This window comes from Salvia splendens, chromosome 13, assembly GCF_004379255.2.
Source record: "Salvia splendens isolate huo1 chromosome 13, SspV2, whole genome shotgun sequence".
In the NCBI taxonomy this organism is placed as follows: domain Eukaryota; kingdom Viridiplantae; phylum Streptophyta; class Magnoliopsida; order Lamiales; family Lamiaceae; genus Salvia; species Salvia splendens.
Window position 1 is genome coordinate 20,532,640 of NC_056044.1, and position 10,633 is coordinate 20,543,272.

Consider the following 10,633-nt stretch of genomic DNA (forward strand, 5'->3'; position numbering starts at 1 on the left):
ACCAACAATACCATTATCCCCAGTATCAACCAGAGCACTACGGGCAGTCAGACTACCCTCAGCCCAGCCACGGCGGAGGACCTTCAAATCAAAGATATAACAGGCACCCCAACGAAGGTCGAGGAGAGGTTATGGATCCGGTTGTCACGACCGCCCATACCAGGGGTATCACAAACGCGGCGATCGTGACCGACATGCATGGACAACAGTTTAAAAGAACAACTTAAGACTTAAAGAAGAAAAACAACTTAGTTTAAAGAAGTTTAAGGTCATTTTTTTTAAAAGACGTAAAGAAACATACTTTTATAAAGGGCACCGGAAAAATTTGACTTAAGAAATACAACTATATATATAAAAAAACTAAGGTAAACGAACATTTAACTTAAATCTCGGAAAACACCATTTTCAGAAAGGCAACGTAAACACTCGTTTAAACCTAACACCGCCATACATGTTCAAACACAACACGAAAAGATTAAGGTCTTAAGACATAATTTAAAACATAGCAGCGGATAAATAAGGTTCAGGGAGAGTCTAAGATCACGCCTATGTATGACGACACAACGTATCCTAGGGTCTTTAGCCAGCTCAACATCCACCGCAACATCCCGCTCAACCTGCACATAAGAAAAAGAATATGCAGGGCTGAGTACTTGTTGTACTCAATGGGCTCATGCCGAAAACATTTTAATAAGTTATGTCATCCATACCAGTGATCTCGAGTTTTATATAGTAAGAAATATCACGAGAACACAAAAAATCCAAGTCTGGCCAGACAATTTATCTCCTCATTTTCCACATCAATCAATCAATCACATCCTCTTACCATAGTGCGACGAAAGTGTGGCCACACTATTCGCCCACGAGACCGGCCGACTAGCAAGGACGGTTCACGATCCCCTCTGTGTACACAGCCTGATAGGGTTTGCGGCCCTACTCAGACCCGAATTCGTTTATCATAGCCCTATAGCCTAATGGAGCGAACTCACAAACTAGGCATCAAGCACAATCTCAACATAGCCCTATAGCCTAACGGAGCAAGCTCAAACGAACTAGGCATCAGGCAAAAAATCTCAACATCAAAACAATCACGGCATGACATGACACTTTAAACCACCCTTATAACACCACATCATATTTTCGGAAAAATAAAGAGGTTTGAAAAGAAAGCCCACCTCGATCGCTTAGCAAATTCACAACCCAACTTATAGCAACTCACGATCCTCGAGTTCACGAGTACACAACACCCTTGTCAATGACAACACAAGTCAGCCTTCCACATCAACATTTTACTATGCATGTCCTATCGTTTTCTCTCTCATCGTTTTTCTCACATTCCCCAACCCAACATACGTGAAAAGGGTGTAAAGACACACGTAACACATTCCAACTTATCACAAGTGATTTCAACATTTAAACACGTTCCTTGGACATACATGCATCATATAATACTTTGAAACTTGAAACTAGGTGTCATTTTAACAAGGCAGAAAACTGGCAGAACTGCGCGACCGTTTTGTAAAAATCACTATAAATTCACCCGACCTCATATGAAGCTAAATTTTGGTCACAATATAGAGGGCACATTCAAGTTCATCCATGAAGATTTTCACACCGAAATCACGTCATTTAGTCAGTCATATCACATATTAAACTCTCTGGTCGGAACATACAATTTCTGACAGCACTGCGCAGTTCATTTGAAAAATTTACCATAAATTCATCCAAAGTCAAAAAAGGCTGATAATTTAACACGACTCAGAAGACACTTCATATGTTCATCTAGTTCAAGAATCACATCAATCGGAGGTCATTTGGTCAGTCAAACAGAAAACGAAACATTCTTGGCGAGAACACGAGTTTCTGGCAGATTTGCGCAGTCAAATTCAAAAATTTATTAAAACTTCATTTTTCGATAAAAAGGGCTGAAATTCACACGAGACACGGGTAACACCTTGAAGTTTACTCAGTAAAATTTTCATATCAAATTCGGCTGTTTGATAGGTCAATTACTCATCAGAAGCTACTGGTCGAACATCACAGATAACAGATACATAATTTCTAAATTAGGGTTTCCTTCTCAATCATCCAAACACAAATTCTCATGCTTATAACACACATCATGCTTGATAAGACTCTGTTAATCATGTTTGCACATAAACTTACATCATTCACCAAAGATTCCAATCAAACTTCACACAATTCAATTGAAACGCATATTTATCAAGGTTTTCAAGCAAACTCACTTTTCCTCCCCGATTAAACTTGCGATCTACGATTCCTACACCCACTACATGCATGTAGGATTCAAGAACATGGTTCAAATTAAAAGAATGAGGAAAAGTGAAGCCAATATACCTTCTTTGACAAAACGAATCGGTAGAACCAAGAAACGAGGTGATTCGTCGGAGATTCTTGAAAATAAACTTCAATGGATGCAAGAAACAATGGTGGAAGAAGTTTTTTTGGAGAGAATGTGGAGAGGGAGGAGGGAGGCACGAAAATTGAGGGAGAATGGGGCTAGGGTTTAGTTTAGGTGTTTTTATAGGATTAGGGTTAGGTTTAAAATCAATTAATTAATTAATTGTGGGGAAAAATACAATTAAATAAATCCCACAATTAAAAGAATAAAATAAGCATGTGGGAAGGGGATGAAATTTTCGAAAATTCCATGTAGGAATAGCAAGGAATTTATTTGGTATTTACTTGGAGAGAATATATTCACAACTTAGGAAATAAAAGTGAATATTTCATAAACAAGGGAACAAAATAAATTAAATCTCCAAGTACGAAAATAATGGTGGGGGCCGAAAATTTCCATAAGGAATTTGCACAAGGAAATTATTTAAATCCTCAATTAAAAGAATAGGATTTAAATTAGGCAATTTATTTATAGGAAAAAGGCTCCCATAAAATAGGCAACAATTAATTAAATCCCCACAAGGAAAATATTGCATAGGGGGCGTGTGATATGGGAGAAAAGTAGGAGAAAAAAATATTTACATCCCCAATTAATTAGACATAGGAATTTATTTGAATAAAAAGGGATTCCACAAACTAGGAAACAAATAAAATATCCTCCAAAATTTAGTGGAGGGGCCGAAAATTGCTAACCAAGGTATGTCCCAACTCTCTATTTATTTTAGGTGAAGAAATAAATTATAACATGATTTAATTGGATTAAATTCAAAGGAAGAGAGTCAATAAAGCACCAATTAAATCAAATGAAAATAATTCTTTCTCCTATAGGAGATTTTCGAAAACTCCCAAGGAAAATAAAAATGGAGTTCGAATTCCATGTAGTACCATTTAGGGTCATTTGGTTTGGATTTAATTTGGATAAGTATCCCAAGACAATTAATTAAATCCAAGAAATGAAATACTATTTCAATAATTATGAAGGGCCGAAAATTCCAATGAATTGGCTCGAAAAAAATAAATGCATGATCCTATTAATTATTTCCTCACATTGGAAAATATAAAACATCAAGCTCATCATTCCACATTAACCACGAAAATTTATTTCACGCAAAACACTTAATCACATAGAAACGAAAGTTTCATAATTCCAAGAATCCAAAATTCGAATAACATATAAGAAGAGTCACAAAAATGTGGGATGTTACACCGCTCCATCCAAATGATGCGATGCGTGAGATCCAGGAAGCACAGAAGGAGCAGAGGGCAGCACCGGACATGCTTACAAAGAAACTATCTCAAGTTGCCATGTCGCTGGGAGAGCTGCGAGGAAATGAAGGGAAGATCCCTGCCACGGTGCAACCGACTGAGCGAGAGAACATCATTGAAATTTCCCTAAGGTCAGGGAAGGTATATCCAGGCCCACCTACGAGTTCTCCAGTGTCTACATCTGGACCAAGCTACCAAGAAGAAGGAGAGTCCAGTACCCTCGATCAAGCTAGAGGAGGAGAAAAAGGGAAAGCGAAAATGGGCGGTGAGACCTCAGGAGAAGGTCAAGGCGAAGAAATGGAGAAGGTCAAGCCCTACCCCCGCCGCGGAATGGTGACCAGAAAGAAAGACGCCACGATTGATGTGGCCAGTCTATTCAAGGACGTAGAAGTCAAGGTGCCACTCCTGACAGCGTTGAAGATGCCCCCTATCAGCAAATTTATCAAGGCCTACCTGACGGGCAAGGTCAATGAAGAAGGAAAGATTATTACAGAGGAGAATGTCTCTGCAGTAATCCAACGGAGCGACCTCCCTTCAAAGAAGACTGGCCCAGGGATGTTCACGCTCCCAATTTCGATTGGAGATATTCAAGTGGAGCACGCAGTGTGCGATTTAGGGGCATCTATCAATGTTCTGCCTTTTTCTATCTACAAGAAGCTGGGAGAGGCTAAGCTTGTCGATACCGACATCATGATACATCTAGCCAACAGATCTTGCATTCACCCAGAAGAGATTCTTGAAGACGTAATAGTGAAGGTGAACAATTTCCTATACCCAGCCGACTTCTTCGTGATAAAAATGCCAGAGCCAGCGGCGAAGGAGTCTAGTGGAGTCTTGTTGGAAAGACCGTTCCTGTCCACGGCCAGCACTATAATCGACGTCCGTAATGGGACGATCAGTATGGATTTCAACGGAGAGCAATTTACATTCAACATTGACGAAGCAATAAAGAGACCGACAGACAGTGAGAACATGTACTCGGTGGATGTAACCGAGCCGCTGGTGCAAGAGTATCTGGAGGAGGAGTTCCTACAAAGGCAGTTCACAAACTCTGCCACGGACGAAGAAATTGAGAAGAGGATCGCAGACTGGTACGAGGCCATGAAAGTGGGCGAGATGGATGATCAAGCCATAGCGAAGGCAGTGATGGATTTCTGCAAGCGACCACGGCCAACTAGGTCAAGCGAGACCACTCAAGTGTCGAGCCTCGAGAAGCTGCCTGATCAAGGCACCCAACTGAGAAGAGAAGCGGAAAAGAACCCTCTGCCTACTGCAGTACCCATACCCGCGAAGGAATTGAAGCCGCTTCCTGCGCATTTGAAGTATGCCTATATGGGAGAAAACGAAACATTGCCAATAATCATCAACAATCAGTTGACCCAGGGGCAGGAAAATCAATTGTTGGAGGTGCTGAGGCGTAATCAGAAGGCCATCGGGTGGAAGTTGACAGATTTGGTGGGTATTAGCCCAGACTTATGCATGCACCGCATTCGATTGGAAGAAGGAGCAAAACCTCACTCTCTACGAGACTTTACCCTAAACCCTAAACCCCGCTCTCTACCGATTTCAGCACCTTGAGGCGCGAGACTTTGGATGGCCCTCGCATCCAAGTAATCATCGATACAGCAAATCGACCGAATGAGTCCCTTACAATTCGGCTTCCAAGCGGTGATTATGTGGAGAGAAAATTGAGTACGAGTTCATCTAGAAATTCTGCAAAGCATGCAAAACTTACGGACATTTTTCAGATGAATGTCGGGGCAGACAGGAGCCAGGGGACCAGGCGCAGAGATTCGTACCCTTTCAACAACCGAGGAGCCGAGGAGGGGAGGGCAACGGCCCAAGGTACCCACGGCAGCAACCGAACAGGCCGCAGCACCCTGCTCAGCAGCTGAGGATGAATGCCCCGATTAACGGTGATCAGGGTACGGGGAAACCAGCCGGTACAGGCGGCCGGGAGCGATCCAGGTCCAGAACGCGTCCTCAACAGCTTTGGAAGCCAACGGCTAATGTCTACCCGATTGATATGAGAACAGTGAGGCCTAGGGACAAATTGTGGGATGATCCGAGGGGAAGGCCTGCCGGTCCTGAGAGCTTGTCATCCCCAAATAAGTTCGCTCCCCTGGCCGAGGGAACCAGCACCGACCCGAGTGTGACCGAGAAAGATTCGACAGCTGCCCATCACAGCCTTGCGAATGACATCCTCGCAGCCGTTCTGCCACCCATCTTGGCAGCCTTACCTGGGAATGCTATGCTGGACCAACTGACCCCATACGTCAATGCGGACAGACGGCATCGGAGCCGTAGCCGTGACCCGAGGATCCAACGGGAGAAGGCTCAAGCGGAAAATAATGCCGAAGGGGCAGAACCTGTAGAGGACAGAGGCAATGAAGTCGAGACAGAGGTTGTGGAAGTGGTGGCCCCGGTGGAGCAACAAACTCAAACTGTCTAATCCGGCAAGGTGGGAATCGGGGGGAAAAAGAAGAACAAGAAGCAGCTGAAGGTCGCTTCGGATTTCCTTGAACCGTCAGCCGTTACATGTAAGGGGACCGAGGGGCAGGTTGATGAGGCCGACGGCCATGAGAAGGAGTCAGTAGTGGCCGAGGTCCATCCCACCGATACCGGCACCCGACGAAGCCGACCCGACACAGGACATAGCCGTGCCGATAGAGATGGGGAACCCGGCAGCACGAGTAAATCCAAGTCCCATTCCCGATCAAGGAAGAGGGATGTCACCCCCTCCCATTGGGAGGATGGATTAGAAGCTGATCCCGGAGTATCCCAATGATCGTCGCCACATGGAACATTAGGGGACTGCAACAACTCCCCACCCAAGCTGTAGTCGTCGATTTTGTGCGAACACATAAGATCGACGTCATGGGTCTTTTGGAAACGAAGTTCACGATGGAGAACTACACTTTCTTCCTCGAGAACAACTTCAGAATTCGAAAGCCGTGGACAACTTTGAGCTCGTCGAAAACAACCGGATGCTTCTAATCTGGAATCTAAGTAGAGTGGAACTCGAGCCGATCAAAGTGGAAGAACAAGCCATCTACGCCAAAATCAGGTGCTTGACTTCCAATAACTCGTTTCATTTTGTTTCGACTTATGGTTTACATACTATACCGGATAGACGTCCCCAGTGGGACTCGTTAGTCGAGCATGTGATGCAGGATGAACCGACACTTGTTAGCGGGGACTTCAACAACGTGCTCGTAGATGATGAGGGAGTAGGGGGCACCGTCCCAACCGAATATGATATAAAGAACATGGTGGACATGTGTGCCTTGCTCGGTTTGGAAGACATCATGTCTACGGGATGCAAGTACACTTGGACGAACCATGCTATATCGAGAAAGATTGATAGGGCCATGATCAACGACGCTTGGTTCACCAAAGGATACTTGGCTAGTACGGAGTTTTTGCCATCGGGACCGTACACGGACCACTCACCGGCCGTCACTACACTCTTTGATAACATTGTCTCATACCCGAAGCCATTTAAATTCTTTAACTTTTGGCTCAAGCATGCAGGCTTCAATAAGCTCGTGGAGGATAATTGGGCCTCCAACATCCGAGGGAAGGCTCAATATGTGCTCGCTGAACGAGGAAAGTAATTCAAGAAGCATCTCAAGGAGTTCAACTTCAAGGAATTCAGTGAGCTCTCAAAGAGGGCCAAGGAGGCTGGGGAGAAGCTCGAGGCGATGCAAAAATAGGCGGACAGGGACACATCAGATCTTGCACTTCGGGTCCAGATCACCAATCAGAAGAAGAAGACTGCCTACCTAGAGAATTCTGAGAGGGAGTACTTTAAGCAAAAAGCTAAATTCAAGCATTTACTCCTAAGTGACCGCAGTACTTCTTTCTTCCACTCTCTTGTTAATAGGAACAATTCAAGCAATTATATTGCATTCCTCTACACGAGAGATGGCACTATCACGAGGGATCAGGAGGAAATAATCAGTGAGTTCGTGGAGTTCTACTCAACTCTTTTGGGTACCAAGAAGGAGCCGAAGCCCATCAACATGGACATCATTAGGCAAGGCCCCCTCGTGAGAGAGGAGGACAGTAGGGACTTGGTGCGAGCCTTCACGGCGAAGGAGATCAAAGAAGCCTTGTTCGACATCGGGAACGACAAGGCACCGGGGCCCGATGGCTACTCCTCGCAATTCTTCAAGAAGCAATGGGAGAGAGTTGGCAAAGACGTGGTCGATGCAGTCAAGGAAATCTTTGAGACGGGCTAGTTATTGAAGAATTTCAATACGACGGTAATCTCGTTGATTCCGAAGACTTCAATCAACCCAACGGTGGGTGACTACATGCCTATCTCCTGCTGCAATGTTTTCTACAAGATCATCACGAAGATCCTTTCGAGGAGGATGGCGCCGTTCATACCGGGGAGACACATCATGGACAACATCCACCTCGCCCAGGAGCTCATGCAAGGGTATGCGGACAAGAAGAATGAACCTAAGTGTACGGTCAAGATCGATCTCCGAAAGACGTATGACACTATGGATTGGGAGTTCCTCAGGGCCATCCTACACGGGCTGAACTTACACCCGAAGTTCATCTTTTGGGTGATGCAATGCGTCACGACGCCCAGGTTTTTGATCGCGATCAATGGGAGCCCGCACGGATTCTTCCCCGACAAAAGGGGACTTCGACTGGGAGACCCCATGTCCCCGACTCTTTTTATCTTTTGCATGGAATATTTATCTCGTCTGCTTGCAGCTAGAACGATGAACACTAACTTTAATTTCCATGCAAAATGTGCGGGAGAAAAGATTACTCACTTGGCCTTTGCAGATGACCTTATGCTGTTTAGTAGGGGCGACTACATGTCCATGGAGATCTTGGCAGATGCTATGGAGGAGTTCTCGGGCTGCTCGGGATTGGAGATCAACAAGGACAAGTCTAACCTTTTTTCAGGTGGCAAGCTACCAACACGGGACTTGGAGGAGATCAAGAGCATTTTTGGCTTCCCGTTGGGTTCCTTACCGGTGAAGTACTTGGGAGTGCCCCTCGCGTCGAGCAAGCTCAACATCATGCATTACTCGCCGTTGATTGACAAGATCGCATCCCTCACCAAAAAATGGACCGGTAAGAATCTTTCGTATGCCGGTAAATCTGAACTTGTGCGCTCTGTTTTGCATGGAGTCGAGTGCTATTGGCTACAAGTCTTCCCCCTGCCAGCGAACGTGAGGGACCGGATCATCTCTATCAGCCGTGAGTTCCTTTGGGGTACGAAGTATCCCCCGGTGTCTTGGAAGGATCTCTGCCTACCGAAGGATGAAGGGGGACTCGGCTTTCGGGACCTTGGGGCGTGGAACAAGGCTCTACTTGCACGGAACTTGTGGAACATTCACGTGAAGAAGGATTCATTGTGGATCAAATGGATCCATAGTGAGTTTCTCAAGAACCGGACACTTTGGGAATGGAATGCAAGATCGCGGGACTCACCACTCTTCAAGAGGCTGCTCGAAATCCTAGACGAGTTACTGACCGACCGGCCGAGAAGAGAAGTGGAGAAGATGTTGGGACAGTGGTACGGGAGCAAGGGAGCGGTCGAGGCGTACGAGTGGTTCAGACTGAAAGGTGAAAGGCGACTATGGTACCGTTTCGTGTGGAAGGACTTTGTCCCGCCAAAGTACTCCTTCACTACTTGGCAAGCACTCAGAGGACGACTTCCCACGAGGGACAGACTGGGCTACCAAAACATCGACCAACACTGCCCCCTGTGCATGGCGCATACGGAGTCCGTGGACCATCTTTTCTTCAAATGCCACATGACAGGGGCAGTCTGGAAGGAGATCAAATCATGGCTGGGTCTGAGGAGGAACATCACTATTATCCCGAGCACCATCAATTGGATGCTCAAGGAAAGAAGCGGCGCGACAGTCATGCTCAAGGCCAGGAGACTAGCCCTCATCACGATGGTCAGCCTGATGTGGCGAGCCAGGAATGCCTTCATTTTCGATGGATCAGTTTTTCAACCCAAGCACTTGGTGTTTGAGGTGAAGAAGGTAACATATTCAGTATTATACTCCCTTTATCCACATGAGCTAGTGACCGAGCACTTAGGAGTCTAGCGTTGCTCTCGGCCACGGGGGTACTCTTTTTCCTCCTAAGAATTTTTCCCGCCGGGTTTTATCCTTAGGAGGTTTTATCGAGGCCCTACCCCTACCTCCATCGGGCTAACGTGGATGGTAGCGACGAGTACAAGCACACCCTGTTGATTACAAGCATCAAAACCGATCAAGCGGATCCCATCGTGAAGACATCAACTGATGTGAAGTCTAGCTTTGTTTTGGAGATGTATTTATATTACATGTTGTTTTCTGAGCTGTAATACCAATTCTTATGGCTCCGTTACCAAAGAGTTTACTTCCCCCCCCCCATCGGCCTATATAACTTTGGCTCTTAGGCATGTATCCCTCGGGTATACCCGTGTTTGCTTGTACCTCTTTCTTTTATATTCCATTCATTGATTCACCAAAAAAAAGGAGCAAAACCTCACCGTGACCAGCAACGCATGCTCAACCCCAATATGAGGGAAGAAGTACTCAAGGAGATAGTCAAGCTGGTCTCGATAGGAATCATCTACTCCATCCCGGATAGCAAATGGGCCAGTCCAGTTCATATGGTACCGAAGAAAGGTGGAATCCAGGGGGTGAAAAATGAGAAGAACGAGTTGATTCCCACAAGGCCCGTCACGGGATGGAGGATGTGCATTGATTACAAGAAGCTGAATGCGGCCACAAAGAAGGATCACTACCCGCTGCCATTCATTGACCAAATGCTTGAACAATACTTTAGTTTCCTCGATGGTTATAGTGGCTATTTCCAGATTGCGGTGAATCCAGAGGACCAGGAGAAGACCACCTTTACAAGCCCCTTCGGCACCTACGCCTACAGAAGGATGTCATTTGGCCTCTGCAATGCT

At 45.6% G+C, this 10,633-nt stretch overlaps 1 protein-coding gene across 1 annotated transcript; it reads left to right on the plus strand.

The window, feature by feature from the left end:
* Positions 1-8,006: 8,006 nt before the first annotated feature.
* On the plus strand, positions 8,007-9,779 carry LOC121760673. The gene has a single exon (XM_042156310.1). The coding sequence runs from the start codon at positions 8,007-8,009 to the stop codon at positions 9,777-9,779; it is 1,773 nt and encodes a 590-aa protein (XP_042012244.1).
* Positions 9,780-10,633: the final 854 nt, after the last annotated feature.